The sequence below is a fragment of the Bombina bombina genome, chromosome 6, assembly GCF_027579735.1.
Source record: "Bombina bombina isolate aBomBom1 chromosome 6, aBomBom1.pri, whole genome shotgun sequence".
Lineage (NCBI taxonomy): Eukaryota > Metazoa > Chordata > Amphibia > Anura > Bombinatoridae > Bombina > Bombina bombina.
The window spans coordinates 165,574,964-165,592,349 of record NC_069504.1 but is presented as its reverse complement, the minus strand read 5'-3'; the positions used below and the strand labels follow the sequence as shown (position 1 = coordinate 165,592,349).

The 17,386-nt window shown below is 37.6% G+C and overlaps 1 protein-coding gene across 1 annotated transcript in view; it reads right to left on the bottom strand.

Moving 5' to 3' along the window:
* The window catches only part of IQUB (IQ motif and ubiquitin domain containing), a 271,536-nt gene that overhangs the window by 214,045 nt on the left and 40,105 nt on the right, over positions 1-17,386 (bottom strand). The window contains exon 7 of the mRNA XM_053719193.1: positions 11,747-11,957. Within this exon, the coding sequence (XP_053575168.1) occupies positions 11,747-11,957 (211 nt within the window). The remainder of the gene's footprint in view (positions 1-11,746; positions 11,958-17,386) is intronic.

Below are 17,386 nucleotides of genomic sequence, written 5' to 3'. Positions count from 1 at the left end.
GTTCTCCTATATTAACTAATTGAATAAGAGGTCTTATATAATGCGGAGTATCACATTAAGCAAGTTTGTTTGTGTTAAGACACAGCTGTCTGCCATCTCAGGCACTAGGTGTGCTCTGACAGGGCTGATCCTGTATGATGTTGAAATACAATCAGTCAAACTATAAGTTGCTTTATACTATTATATCTAATAATTACTCTTATCAGTCTAAGCCTACACTGAGACTGATAAACTCTAAGTTTAAGAAGGACATATTTAGATAGATGTTATTAATTGTGTACTATATGTTTCTGTTATAGTCAAATTGCTTGTTGCATTGTCTGATAGAGACATTAGAGATATATTAAGGTCTAAAAGAAATTACTCTGTTGATTTTAGAAGTTGTTTTTATTATTAATCTTTCTTCCATAAGCAGACTATTGCACTTAACATCTATTGCTATGTAAAAAGCTGGAGTAAGACAAACTACCTGCCCTTGAGCATTACGGTGAAGGTTGAGATGATGCCCCTACAGGGATATTGTTTTGCATCCATACCCACGCCACTAGATATACTGCAACTATGTGAACATGCAACACCAACTATAGCTGTTATAACCTACTACACGCTCGCTCCCTGGGCTGCTATGCTGAGATGGGATGGTACTAATCTCCCTTATATGTTCTAAAAAGTTTACATATAATGATGTTATATTTATATTCCAAGCACGTGGGGCTCCCAATTAGACGTTGCCACTAACCTAGATGCATGAGAATTTCTCACCTCACCACATTAGCCAGTATTAGACCCCCCAGGGGTTTAGACACCAGATTAAGAAATGTCTGTTCTTATATTTACAAGATATAAATGTTTCATATCTTCTCAACTGTTATCAGACGCCAGACTGAGAAATGCTTGTTCTTATATTTCCTAGACATAACTGTTTACTATCCTTTCAAATGTTATATTGAAAGTGTATTATGTATCATACTCCATTTCAGCTGGTGGACTTGTTTGATACGCAATGTTTGGATAAGTTTCTGTAACGTTTGAATCTCCCTGAATGAATCAGCAGAGTAGCCTTCTGCCACTATTTAGCTACTCCACCTAGTGTTATGATGTCACTCCCCTACAATTATAAAACACCCATATTACCAGAGCCTTATATCCCTTCTAAGTTAAGGAATTAGAGAAACATGTAGTACCTGTTTACCTATAGATTGTCCAGCCTTCATATATACTCCCATTATATGCATACATAACTAACAATAAGTAGATAGTTAACCCAGCTGTTTAGATCATTTGATTTCCTTCGTTGGAAGGACTAAAAGCCTCCCCAGGTTCCCTGAAATATTCTCATACATATATGGTTCCGTCCTCCACCCTCTTCCCCCCTAAATATAGCGGTGCTTACCCGCTGAATATCCCTTTCCCTTTTGTCTATCTAAGTATTCATGCTCCTTTTGAAGCTTCTAAGGGACTAGACTTCTGACCACCAAACATCCTTTATTTTCTAAACTCTGGGCCCATAGGACCCAAAACTACGTTTCTAGCTGGTCAGTTGCTCATTATATGTTATTAAAAAATGAGGTCTCATTTGCCTTTAGTCAAAGTATTATAAAGAAGCTGAAATGGTTTGGCTGCTTATGTATGTATTATGTTCCATTGACAAAAAGGTGTATTGTGTTTTATGTATGTTTTATGCAAATACCTCAATAAAAAATTATTTCCAAAAAAAAAAAAAAATCCACTGTCTGTGCTGTTTTGTGCCGCAAAAATTAAGATTTGTGTTGCTTTTATTTTTAAGATAATAGGATTTTTTTTTAGTTATTACAGATTAAATAAAGGTCACCAAAGGTCACCCAGCCCCCCTACAACAGCCAAAAGACATGAAACCGGGCTGATTGGTTAGTGCTACATTGTGCTCGCTTGTGCCATTTAAATTTCTGTTCTATCTTGTTTTTGACTTATTAGCGATTTAATAAAGGTCACCCAGCCCCCCTACAGCAGCCAAAACACATGAAACTGGCTGGTTGGTTAGTGCAGTGTTTGTGCTTGTTTGTGCTGTTTAAATCTCTGTTCTATCTAATTTCATTTTTGATTTAATAACGATTTAATAAAGGTCATCAAAGGTCACCCAGCCCCCCTACAACAGCCAAAAGACATAAAACCGGCTGGTTTGTTAGTGCTGTGTTTGTGCCGGTTTGTGCCGTTAAAATGTTTATTTGTGCTGCTTGGTTTTTCAGTTATAACAGTTTGTTTTTTTTGTCAATGAAAACTATGTAACCCGCCATCCGACTCGCCTGTATAAAGTTGGCACTCAATGTTTTTAAAATGTGAATAAAAATATACCATTCATTTGTGCTGTATTTCTGCTGATTTGTGCTCAAAAATTAACATTACTGACAGTTTCGTTTTGGACATATAAGCATTATATGTGATCAAACTCCGCCCACTTTGAACTCCACATTATTAAAGGGACAGTAAACACCAGAAATGTTGTTGTTTAAAAAGGTAGATAATCCCTTTATTACCCATTCCCCAGTTTTGCATAACCAACACAGTTATAATAATATACTTTCTACCTCTGTGATTATCTTGTATCTATCGCTCTGCAAACTGCGCCCTTATTTCAGTTCTTTTGACAGACTTGCATTTTTAGCCAATCAGTGCTTGCTCCTAGGAGCTTCAGGTGCTCAATATTATCTATATGAAACACATGAACTAATGCCCTCTAGTGGTGAAAACTGTCAAAATGCTTTCAGATTAGAGGTGGCCTTCAAGGTCTAAGAAATTAGCATATATATATCCTAGATTTAGCTTTCAACTAAGAATACCAAGAGAACAAAGCAAAATTGGTAATAAAAGTAAATTGGAAAGTTGTTTAAAATTACATGCCCTATTTAAATCATGAAAGGTTTTTTTTTTTTACTTGACTGTCCCTTTAAATTTTAAAAACAAACATAACATTTGTTTGTGCTGAGCTTCTGTTGATTTTGCTCAAAACATTAACATGTGTGCCAGCTTGGTTTTGGAAATATTGATTATTATATTTGATCAAATTCCGCCCACTTTGCACCCCACAATATTACATTTAAAAAAATCAAATATACCATTTGTATGTGCTGCCTTTGTGCTGATTTGTGCAGCTAAAACAAACATTTGTGCCAGTTTCCTTTTAAAAATACTGAGCATTATATATGATCAAACTCCGCCCACTTTGCTACACACATTATTACATTTTTTTTAAAAAACATACCTTTTGTTTGTGCAGAGTTTCTGCTGATTTGTGCTAAAAAAATTATGTTTGTGCTGGTTTTGAAAATATTGAGGATTATATTTGATCAAACCCCGCCGAGATTTGTGCTGCTTTTATCTTTAAGATAAATAAATACAATAGTTTTTTGAGTTATTACAGATTAAATAAAGGTCACCAAAGGTCACCCAGCCCCCCTACAAACGCCAAAAGACATGAAACCGGCTGGTTAGTTAGTTCTGCGTTTGTGCTGTTTAAATCTCTGTTCGATCTCATTTAGTTTTTGATTTATTAACGATTTAATAAAGGTCACCCAGCCCCCTACAACTGCCAAAACACATGAAACTGGGCTGGTTGGTTAGTGCTGTGTTTGTGCCGGTTTGTGCAGTTAAAATTTTTATTCGTGCTCCTTTGTTTTTTTTTTTGTTATAACAGTTTGTTCTTTTGTCAGAGAAAATTATGTAACCCGCCATCCAATTTGCCTCAGCTGTGTAAAGTTGGCACTCCAGGGGCAAGATTACATATGCGGCGTTAGGTACAAAACCCAGAATAGACAATTTTTAGTCGGATCTAGTGATCACATATACGCGTCACATACAAATTATGAGCGTTTATTTCACACGTCGCCCACAGTTTTTACTCCCATAAACTAACAAAGAACCGGCGTTGCGAGTCGGTATCACATATTCAGCGCACGGACTTACGCAGCAAGAATGGAGACATTTTGCTCCAGTTTAACCTCACCACACATGGGCAGGTGCAGCAAGCCTTGCGCTGAGTATGAAAGTACCGTAACTCCCTGGAAGACTTAACAAACGCCTAACGCATGCGCAATATCCCCCCCTAATACGCCATCCCCCACAGCAATAACTAATAACTGTATTAACCCCTAATACTCCAACCCCCACATCGCAAAGTACCTAATAAATTTATTAACCCCTAATCTGCCACCCCCCCCCCCACAAGGAACAGTACCTAATAAAGTTATTAACCCCTAATTCGTCAACCCCCCACTTCGCAAAGTACCTAATTAACTTATTTAACACCTAAACCACTAACCCCCCACAATACAAACTACGTAATTAATCTATTAACGCCTAAACCACCAATCCCCCACAACACAAAGTCTTAAAATAATAACTAAGCCCCCTAACCTAACACCCCCTAAGTTAACAACCAATTACAATACACTAGCATAAAATAAACATTATAAAATAATAAACATTTACAAAAAAAACTAAATTACTTAAAAAACAGAACATTACTGAAAAAAAACCTACCCTTACTCAAAATAAAAAAATAACAGTACACATAAAATAACTAAAATTAAATAAAAACTAAAAAGCTAAGATTACAAAAATAAACTAAATTATCCAAAATAAAAAAGTTATTCCTTTTCTAATACCCCCTTAAAAATAAAAAAGTCACCTTAAAATAAAAACACCCCCTAATCTAAGAATAAACTACCAATAGCCCTCAAAAGTGCCTTTTGTAGGGCATTGCCCTAAAGCGATCAGCTCTTTTTCTAAAAAAAAAAAAAAAACAAAGTCCCACCTAACAATACAACCCCTCACCCACCCAACCCCTCCAAATAAAAATAAAAACTAAAAAAAAAAATCTAGCCACTAAACCAGAAATAAGTACTCACCATATCTGAAGTCTGGACATCCATCTTCTTCCAGCCAGAGAAAAGTCATCATCCAGGCGGCGAAGGTCTTCTTCCAGCGTAGACCATCTTCAATCTACATCCCGGTAGTGCGGAGCGTAGGCGGATCTGGGGCGGCGCAGACATCCGACGTGGAGGATCCTCTTCATGCGATAGTCCGCCGCACACTGAAGATTGAATGCGAGGTACCCCTTTTATATTGGGGTACCTTGCATCCCTGTTAGCTGAAAATTTTAAATCAGCCCATAGGATGAGAGCTGCTTAAATCATATTGGCTGTTCAAATCAGCCAATAGGATTTAATCAGCTCTCATCCTATTGGCTGATTTGAAATTTTCAGCCAATAGGAGTGCAAGGTAGCCCAATAAAAAAAAAACAAAAAAAAAAACAAACGTACATTTGTACCAGTTAGGTTTTGTAAATATGTATTAGTACATTTGATCAGACTCACACTTTGAACCCCAGATTACAAAATTTTAGAAACAAATATAACATTTCCTTGTGCTGTGTTTGAACGTTAGTGACGCATTTTTGCTGTTTAAATCTCAGTTGTGTCTTTTTTTGTTGTTTTCAAGTTATTAAAAGGGACAGTATACACAAATTTTCATATAACTGCATGTAATAGACACTACTATAAAAATAATGTGCACAGATACTGATATAAATATGCAGTATAAAACCTTTTAAAATCTTACTCAGAAGCTCCCAGATTAGCACTGATAAAAAGGTTAGGCTAAGACACCTGCTGAAATGGTCTGGAAAGCAAAAAGAGCAGCAGACCCCCCCCCCCTGCATATTAAAAGACCCTTTAAACAAATAAAAGCAAGCTGGAGTAGGTAGACAACAGTCAACTTCTAAAACTTTGGGGCTTGGTTAGGAGAAATGTAATAACATGTATTGCAAAGTGGGCGGTGTTTGATCATATATAATACTCAATAATTGGCACAAATTTTTGTTTTTGCTGCACAAATGGAGCATATACAAATGGTATATATATATTTTTTTAAATGTAATAATGTGGGGTGCAAAGTGGGCGGAGTTTGAACAAATATAATGCTTAATATTTCCAAAACCAGATTGGCACAAACATACTTTTTTTGCGGCACAAATCAGTACAAATGCAGCACAAACAAAAAGTATATTTGTTTTTAAAATGTAATAATGTGTGGTGCAAAGTGGGCAGAGTTTGATCATATATAATGCTCAATATTTCAAAAACGAAACTGGCACAAATGTTCGATTTTGGTGCACAAACCCAAACCAGCACAAATGTTAATTTTTTGTGCACAAATCAACAGAATCTCAGCACAAACAAATGTTATGTTTGTTTTTAAAATTTAATAATGTGGAGTGCAAAGTGGGTGGAGTTTGATTACATATAATGCTTGTATGTCCAAAACGAAACTGGCACTAATGTTAATTTTTGAGCACAAATCAGCAGAAACACAGCACAAATTAATGGTATATTTTTATTCACATTTTAAAAACATTGAGTGCCAACTTTATACAGCTGAGGCGAGTTGGATGACGGGTTACATAGTTTTCATTGACAAAATAAACAAACTGTTATAACTAAAAAACCAAAGCAGCACAAATAAAAATTTTAACATAAAAAGATGAAAATTGAGCAATAGAAATGTATAGTACTCAGCTATAAATAATTCTAATGAAATCTGATTTGTAATAAATAACAAATTATAGTAAGAATTCTTTATATTAATTTTAGATTTAAAAGTAATAGAATGGAAAGTGCCCAATGTGTAGACTTACACAGTAAAGAGAACGAATCGATTCTGAAAAGGGTACACGATTGCAATTCGACAGCTGCTGTCTAGGACAGTATAGTACTCAATGAATATAATTGTAGTTCAATGAATACTATGCTTCAAGGCCATTTGCGCAAGCTCAGTACAAATGATCATCGTGAACGTGCATATAGAGTGGGGGGGGGGGACCGCTCAAGAAGACAAACACAGGAGAAGACGAAAGTAACTGCTGGGAGGAGTCGGCAAGTAAATGCCACTAAATTTAAAATAAGGATATTATAAAAACCAGTTAACTTTACATTCACTTTAATGTAAAGTTTTAGGGGCCAATTTATTATCGGTCTGTCCGACATGACCTGCTCAGCAAATCATGTCGGACAGATATTGATAAATGCTGACAGCATACGCTGTCGGCATTTATCATTGCTCAAGCAGTTCTGGTGAACTGCTTGTGCAATGCCGCCCCCTGCAGATTCTTGGCCAATCGGCTGCTAGCAAGGGGTGTCAATCAACCCAATCATATAGGATTGGGCGGCTTGATGTCCGCAGCTTCAGAGCAGGCGGACCAGTTATAGAGCAGCGTTATAAAGACCGCTGCTTCATAACTGCTGTTTCCAGCGAGCCTGAAGGCTCACGCAGAAACAGGGGCATCAAGCTCCATTCTGAGCTTGATAATTCGGCCCCATAGTCTGAAGTTCACATTTCTAACACTCAGTATGTGGATTTTATTTAAAATATGTGAAGTTAATTGAAAAAATAATCGACTGATTAATTGATTATGAAAATAATCGCTAGTTGCAGCCCTAATATAATCTTAACAAAAAAAATAAAAAAAAAAAACGTAGAAAAACTTCAGCAAGCCCCAATCGTAAAAAACCTTTATTTAAAGGGACATTGAACCCAATTTTTTTCTTTCATGATTCAGAGAGAGCATGACATTTTAAGCAACTTTCTAATTTACTCCTATTATCAAATTTTCTTCATTCTCTTGGTATCTTTATTTGAAATGCAAGAATTTAAGTTTAGATGCCGGCCCATTTTTGGTGAACAACCTAGGTTGTTCTTGCTGATTGGTGGATAAATTCTTCCACCAATAAAAAAGTGCTCTTCAGAGTTCTGAACTAATAAAAAAGGTTAGATGCCTTCTTTTTCACATAAAGATACGAAGAGAACTAATAAAAATTGATAATAGGAGTAAATTAGAAAGTTGCTTAAAATTGCATGCTCTATCTGAATCCCGAAAGAAAAAAAATTAGGCTCAGTGTCCCTTTAAATGACAAGAGCACAAAGAAATTATATAAAACCATACTATCAGCTGGTAATAAGCGTCTTACGCATTTCGGCAATATGTAGCCTTACTCATAGACATGTTAGTTGGACACCAGCCAAAGCATAAATAGTGCTAAGCTAATTAACTAATCAAAACCTGCTGAGAGATTTCTTAAAGATACCACTACGTAAAAAGCAGACCATATCCACTTAGAAGAAACACTGTGCTTTCCATTATTAAAAATTAGGCTTATCTTAATATTGTGTATAGTAACTTTTAGTGCAATACTCTGTACAGAAAACAGACTTATTGAAAAATAGAAACGCCAGCATTGATTTATATTTAAAAAAGGAAATTTATTCTTACCTGATAAATTTGTTTCTTTTACGATACGATGAGTCCACGGATTTCATCCTTACTTATGGGTTATCGCCTCCTGGTCAGCAACAGGAGGCAAAGAGCACCACAGCATAGCTGTATATATAGCTCCTCCTTTCCCTCCCACTCCAGTCATTCGACCGAAGTTAGGAAGAGAAAGGAAAAGCCAAGGTGCAGAGGTGACTGAAGTTTAACAAAATTAAAAGACCTGTCATACAAAAACAGGGTGGGCCGTGGACTCATCATATCGTAAAAGAAACAAATTTATCAGGTAAGAATAAATTTCCTTTTCTTTTACAAGATACGATGAGTCCGCGGATTTCATCCTTACTTATGGATACAATACCAAAGCTATAGTACACGGACGAAAGGGAGGGACAAGACAGGGAACCTAAATGGAAGGAACCACTGCTTGAAGAACTTTTCTCCCAAAAACAGCCTCAGACGAGGCAAAAGCATCAAATTTGGAAAATTTGGAAAAAGTGTGAAGAGAAGACCAAGTTGCAGCTTTGCAAATCTGTTCAACAGAAGCATAATTTTTGAATGCCCATGAGGAAGCCACAGCCCTAGTGGAATGAGCTGTAATTCGATCAGGAGGCTGCTGTCCAGCAGTCTCATATGCAAAACGGATGATACTCTTCAGCCAAAATGAGAGAGGTAGCCGTAGCTTTCTGACCCCTACGCTTCCCAGAAAACATAACAAACAGGGAAGACGATTGAGGAAAATCCTAAGTGGCCTGTAAGTAAAACTTCAAGGCATGGATCACGTCCAAATTATGTAAGTCGCTCCTTCTTAGAAGAAGGATTAGGACACCAGGAAGGAACAACAATTTCCTGATTAATATTTTTATTTGAAACAAGCTTAGGAAGAAAACCAGGTTTGGTACGTAACACCACCTTATCCGAATGAAAAATAAGATAAGGAGAATCACATTGTAACGCTGAAAGCTCAGATACTCTGCGAGCAGAAGAAATAGCAACCAAAAATAAAACTTTCCAAGATAGTAACTTAATATCTATGGAATGCATAGGTTCAAACGGAACCCCTTGAAGAACTGTAAGAACTAAATTCAAACTCCAAGGAGGAGCAATTGGTCTAAACACAGGCCTGATTCTAGTCAGAGCCTGACAAAAAGATTGAACATCTGGAACATCTGCCAGACGCTTGTGCAACAAAATCGATAAAGCAGAAATCTGTCCCTCTAAGGAACCTGCTGACAACCCTTTCTCCAATCCGTCTTGGAGAAAAGACAAAATCCTGGGAATCCTAACCCTACTCCAGGAGTAGCCCTTAGATTCACACCAATAAAAATATTTATGCCATATCTTATGGTAATTTTTTCTAGTAACAGGCTTACGTGCCTGAATCAAGGTATCTATGACCGAATCAGAAAACCCTCGCTTGGATAAAATTAAGCGTTCAATCTCCAAGCAGTTAGCTGCAGAGAAACTAGATTCGGATGATGGAAGGGTCCCTGAATGAGAAGGTCTTTTCTCAATGGAGGCTTCAATGGTGGCTGAGATGACATGTCCACCAGATCGGTATACCAAGTCCTGCGAGACAGGAGCGATGAGGATCACCGAAGCCCTCTCCTGTTTGACTCCAGCAATCACCCGTGGAAGGAGAGCAAATGGAGGGAACACATAAGCTAGGCTAAAAGACCAAGGTACTACCAAGGCATCTATCAGCTCGGCCTGGGGATCCCTGGACCTGTATCTCGGAAGCTTGGCATTCTGACAAGACGCCATAAGATCCAACTCCGGCCTGCCCCATTTGAGAATCAGGTTGGCAAATACCTCCGGATGAAGTTCCCATTCTCCCGGATGAAATGTCCCCCGCCCATCGTGGGCGTAATAAACTAAAAAACTCCCTGTGCGGCTAAAACTGTTAAAAATGGAGACGCCAATACTGAACAGAGACCCATATTAACAAAGACCCCAAACCTACAGTTATAGTCTAATACATAACACCCAGGGGAGTAAACAGCACATCGAACATGCGCCACATTTTACATGCAATCTGCCAGAATAATAAATAACCCTCCAAACGGCTTGAGAGATTTATAGAAAAATAAAAACTGTAGTGAGAGCTAGCAAAAAAGAGAGCCTCTTCTCCACGTCCTTCCAGTGCTGGCAATGAATGCCCAATAACATGTCCTCCCTCCTAGGGATAATGTTATCTAGTGTCCTATATAAAAGTGCCAATATTTCTGTGTTTCCCTCAGAAATAAAAATCAGCACTCACCTTAAATTGCTGCCCCGCAGTAAGGCAGTCCACCCGGCTTGTGAGGTCCTCACTTCCTCCTCACATTGGCCTGTGGAAATAAAAAGTACTGAGTATATCTCTTCCCTCAAACTTTTACAAGCAGGGCAGCATCAGTATGGGAGGCGCAGTGAGAATTATGTCCCATAAGTTCCCATTGCTTTAAAGCCACCAAATGCTTCTCTTTCACTGAAGAGACTGATCTGGTTTAGGCTACACCCTAGAACAAAGTAGCACACTGTGGCACTACTTTAAAATTAATAAACACTTGATTGAAGAATCTATAACTAACACCTCACTTTGCCTCTTCCTATCACTAACACAGGCAAAGAGAATGACTGGAGTGGGAGGGAAGGGATGAGCTATATATACAGCTATGCTGTGGTGCTCTTTGCCTCCTCCTGCTGACCAGGAGGCGATATCCCATAAGTAAAGATGAAATCCGTGGACTGATCGTATCTTGTAAAAGAAATATACTTATTGAACGTACACAAATGCATGCACACTGATACATACATATTGATACATACATTTACATATATATGCGGATGCGCACACACAAACACACTGGTATATACACACATGTGCACACAGATACATACATTTACATGCAAATGCAGATACGCAGACATACACACACAAAGACATTGATACATACACACGTGCACACACACACAGATACATATACATGCAGATGCACAGATATTCACACACATAAACACACTGATACATACACACATTGATACATACATACACATACACAAAAACACTGATACATATAAAAACGCCAACACACACAGACTGCAAAAACATCTTAATTTATATGAATCAGACAATATGGTAGAGCTGTGTGAGATTTACTAAAGTTCACTGAATAATAATAATTATATTAAACAACAAAGTAGACAAATTTTTATCACTAAAGGATACAAATAATTGAACAGAAGGTGTAAAGGATACAAATAATTGAACAGAAGGTGTTATGGTATTAATCTAATGGGGATGACAAGATATACCATATACCATAAAAAGTTATTACAAAAGTGGTACTAACTAGCAACTTCTTCATCCCATAATAAAGAACAGGGTATCATCTGTCTCTCTATTATAATAAAATAATAATAATAGTATAAAACATAAACAACAGTCAGAATATGGAATATATCTACCTTCTAGTGCATGATAGAGAAGTTCAAAATCTTCTTTTGTTTTCGGATTCATTCGGCGTTCATAATCTTTTCTCAGTCGATCTTCACGTTCTTCTTTTTTCCTTAATTCCTCCTTCTCCTCCCATTCCAGCTTCAGACGTTTCTCTTCCTTCAGTGACTCCACCAGTCTTTTGGCACGGAATCGCCGGAAGTACGTCTGAATCACTATCACCTAAATAAGATCATCCAATCAGATTCCTTTCCAAACACAACATTGTCTGGTAAAAAGACTAGCAATCATTACTTATCTATAAATCTCTACAGTTACAAGTAAACATCTTTTTTATTTTAGTCTATATTCGTCTAGTCCCCTATATCACAAATGTATTCCATCATTTTTAAAATGTGTCATATGACAACAGATTCAGAAAGATAAATATTTATTAGCCCCTCTAATATTCTCACTAGAGAGATGCAGATACAATACATTTTATACAACTCTCTGGATTTTGCAGTTCCAATATCATTCAAAAGCAAATGATGATGCACTCAATGAAGTGAAAGGGCTTTTATTAAAGTGAACAGCAACGTTTCGGGGCTACTGCCCCTTTGTCAAGCTAAAAATGTAATGCACAAGCAAACACTTTATAGCACAGTTAATTAAAACAAGGACCAATAGGAGCACATGTAGAAGGCGGGCTTACACAAAAGAGGCAAAACTTTTCTCATACATAGTAACATTCATTTAATTAACCCCATATTGCCAGTTATGGGATCCTAAAGGGCCTAAATTAAAAACATCATATGAGAGGGGACAATTGAAGATGAATACATAGCCATCTAGATAGATAGGGATAAAAACATGATAATAAAATCATAATAATGGATTGAGATCAAACTCTCTATTCATGCCTTTAGGGTAAAGTTTGTCTAATTTCCATATCCACTTAGCCTCTCTGTATAGAAGCTCTCTATGTCTATCACCCCCCCCCCCCCCCCTAGGTTTTATTTTTATTTGATCTAATACCATAAACCGAAGTTGGTTTACTTGATGTCCCATTTTTAAAAAATGAGCAGGCACAGGAAGGTCTTTAGTACTGTCACTTCTGATGGTGGACTTATGTTGTCCTATACGGTCCCTTACCCTTTGGGTGGTCTCACCTATGTATAACAGCCCACATGGACATTTAAGGGCGTATACAACGTAGGATGAGTTACAGGTAAAAAACCCCAGTATTTTAAATTTACACCCGGAGTAGGGGTGACAGATTTCACCCCCTTTAATAACACTGTTGCAGTGGGGACAACCCAAACAGGGGAATGTGCCATTCTTAGGTTTCCCAAAGAAAGGAGACTTATTACCATCAGAATTGACAGTATATCTAACGATCCTTTTGCCACAGGTGTACCCCTTACGGTATGCTGCTCTAGGGAGTTGGGAAAATTCTTCAATGTCAGGACATGACTCTTTTAGGATATGCCAATTATGCTTAAGAATACCTTGTATCTTATAGCTTAGAGTATTGTATGTACTGACAAAAGTTAACCTATTATTGTTAGGGTGACTCTTTCTAGACTGGAAATTTGACCTTACTTCTGTTAACTCTTTCTCAGAGTATCCTCTCTCTTTAAATTTTAATTGAATCTCATTAAGTCTATTCACCTTAACTAGGGGGTCCGAGACAATTCTATCAACCCTGAGAAATTGAGATTTAGGTACTGATTTAAATATAGCAGGAGGATGGAAACTATTCCTATGAAGTAATGTGTTTTTGTCAGTTGTCTTGACATAAAGGTCTGTGTTTAAATGACCATTCTCTTTGTAAACCAAAGTGTCAAGAAATTAAATTTTAGTGTAATCATGTTTGGCAGTGAATACTATAAATGATGCTGATCTTTCAATGTCATTTTTCAATTGATTTAAAAATTCAGGGCTGCCCTGCCAAATAATAAAAAGATCATCTATATACCTATGCCATGCAAGGCAATGTTTCTGAAACAGAGGATGATTGTAAACAATAGATTACTCTATGTAATCCATGACCAGACAGGCATAGGATGGGGCCACATTAGACCCCATCGCTGTGCCTGTCTTCTGCATGTAAAATTTTTTATCAAAAAGAAAGTAATTTTGGGTCAAAATTGCTTCCAATAGGTCAATCATGAACCCTATCTGAGTATTATTGTAGTTGCCACATGCATGCAGTTTTTTGCGAATGCACTCAATAACCACATTATGTGGGATCACAGTATATAAACTGCAAACATCCCATGTAGCAAGTACAACATCATCATCAAGACCACTAAATTGTTTTATCTTAACCAGGAAATCATTAGTGTCTTTAATGTAGGATTTGCCTATGTGTACCAGAGGTGCCAAAACTTTATCCATAAACTTAGATGCATTGCTCATAATAGAGCCAATACCGGCCACTATGAGGCGCCCTGGGGGGTTTAAGGGGTCTTTATGAATTTTTGGCGTCAAGTAAAAAGCTGGTACAATGGGATGCTGGCTAAATAAAAAAATCATATAATTTCTTACTGATTATACCCTGGTGAAAGGCACGATCTAACAAGCCCAAAAATTGTGTCTGTATCTTTAAGGTTGGATCCCCTGACAATTCAGTGTACACAGATACATCATTTAGCTGGCGTAAGGCCTCAGCAATATATGCATTAGTATCCCAGACAACCACTGCCCCGCCTTTATCAGCATTTTTAATGGTTATACTAGCATCATTCTGTAACATGGTCAATGCACATTTTTCATCATTAGTTAGATTACACATTATAAACTCATGTTTATTACTACATTTCTTGTTGATTAAAGATTTAAATTGGTTATCTACCACCTTAATGAATGTCTCAACACCAGAGTTAGTGCATGGTGGAGAAAAACTACTTTTATTACGTAAATAAAATTTATCTAAATCCAACATTTCATTATCAGTGGCCTGTAACTCAGCGTAAGGTAAATGTGGAATATTGCTGAAAAAAGCTTTTAAACGTAGTAATCTGAAGAACCGCATCAAGTCAACATTAAGTTCAAAAGTGTCCGGTAGCTCAGTCGGGCAAAATTAGAGACCCTTACTGAGCACACGTAATTCAATGTCACTGAGCGGTCTTGGAGATAAATTAACAACATTTACCTCCCCCTCCTCTGCTGGCGTCTGGTGTACATTCCTCCTCTTACGGCCGGACCCTCTGCGAGTCTTCCTCCTCCTCCCCTTGGTGCCGTCTGATCTTGCGATAAAAAAGGGGCGGGGCCTTCTGCGGATGTGACGCTTGCATCTGAGCCACTCGACGAACCGGAATCAGAATCTGCGGCCTGTCGCTGGCGTGATGACCCTCGACCACGGCTGGTATTAGCATTATAGCGTCTCCGGTATCTGCCCCACCTGTAGACTTTGCCATGTTCATAGTCTTGTTCATCTCTTCTGAACTTTCTGCGCTTGCGTTCCTCCACATCTTTTTTTAATGAATTGACATTATCTTGTATTTCTTTTAGTATGCCCGGTATTTCCTCTTCACTTGCCATTTCTCTTAATTTATTCTCTTGAGCAGGTATTTGTGCTTTTAGCGATTGTAGCTCTAAATTAGAAAACTCTATATTCAATATCATAATGTCCATAGAGCTTTTATTTAATATTTGTTGATATTTGGCACAAAAATCCGGGTTGTCTGCAAAAAAGGTAGGCTGGAGTGTAGAACGCATACCTCTGGGGATCCTCCTTGTTCTGTGATATTCAGCCATAGTGGAGGAGTGTAGTTGGAGGTTAACTTGTCTTTTCATAGCTTTTTCCAGTTCTTTACACTGAAAGTCCTTATCAGGAGCTGTTAGAAATTCTCTGGACCCCAATGTAAGGGTGGCTATGCGAGCTGCTTCCTCCTCAGAATATGAAAACAAGCCAGTTTTGTTTGCCATGGTGCATGAAAAACCACACAGCCTCTTTCACATGAAATAAAGTCTTTAAACACACTTGAGTGTATAGGTGGGTGGGTGCTGCAGTCCTGCAGGGATATTCACATAATAAGAACACAAGGGTAGGACCAGCACACCTGAGTTCATCAATAATCCATACGTTTCATGGTAGGTGCAATCATACAGAGTCCAATCCCATAGACTCCAAATTAGTATCCAAAAGCAAATGATGATGCACTCAATGAAGTGAAAGGGCTTTTATTAAAGTGAACAGCAACGTTTCGGGGCTACTGCCCCTTTGTCAAGCTAAAAATGTTATGCACAAGCAAACACTTTATAGCACAGATAATTAAAACAAGGACCAATAGGAGCACATGTAGAAGGCGGGGTTACACAAAAGAGGCAAAACTTTTCTCATACATAGTAACATTTATTTAATTAACCCCATATTGCCAGTTATGGGATCCTAAAGGGCCTAAATTAAAAACATCATATGAGAGGGGACAATTGAAGATGAATACATAGCCATCTAGATAGATAGGGATAAAAACTAGAGAAACATGATAATAAAATCATAATAATGGATTGAGATCAAACTCTCTATTCATGCCTTTAGGGTAAAGTGTGTCTAATTTCCATATCCACTTAGCCTCTCTGTATAGAAGCTCTCTATGTCTATCACCCCCCCTAGGTTTTCTTTTTATTTGATCTAATACCATAAACCAAAGTTGGTTTACTTGATGTCCCATTTTTAAAAAATGAGCAGGCACAGGAAGGTCTTTAGTACTGTCACTTCTGATGGTGGACTTATGTTGTCCTATACGGTCCCTTACCCTTTGGGTGGTCTCACCTATGTATAACAGCCCACATGGACATTTAAGGGCGTATACAACGTAGGATGAGTTACAGGTAAAAAACCCCAGTATTTTAAATTTACACCCGGAGTAGGGGTGACAGATTTCACCCCCTTTAATAACACTGTTGCAGTGGGGACAACCCAAACAGGGGAATGTGCCATTCTTAGGTTTCCCAAAGAAAGGAGACTTATTACCATCAGAATTGACAGTATATCTAACGATCCTTTTGCCACAGGTGTACCCCTTACGGTATGCTGCTCTAGGGAGTTGGGAAAATTGTTCAATGTCAGGACATGACTCTTTTAGGATATGCCAATTATGCTTAAGAATACCTTGTATCTTATAGCTTAGAGTATTGTATGTACTGACAAAAGTTAACCTATTATTGTTAGGGTGACTCTTTCTAGACTGGAAATTTGACCTCACTTCTGTTAACTCTTTCTCAGAGTATCCTCTCTCTTTAAATTTTAATTGAATCTCATTAAGTCTATTCACCTTAACTAGGGGGTCCGAGACAATTCTATCAACCCTGAGAAATTGAGATTTAGGTACTGATTTAAATATAGCAGGAGGATGGAAACTATTCCTATGAAGTAATGTGTTTTTGTCAGTTGTCTTGACATAAAGGTCTGTGTTTAAATGACCATTCTCTTTGTAAACCAAAGTGTCAAGAAATTCAATTTTAGTGTAATCATGTTTGGCAGTGAATACTATAAATGATGCTGATCTTTCAATGTCATTTTTCAATTGATTTAAACATTCAGGGCTGCCCTGCCAAATAATAAAAAGATCATCTATATACCTATGCCATGCAAGGCAATGTTTCTGAAACAGAGGATGATTGTAAACAATAGATTCCTCTATGTAATCCATGACCAGACA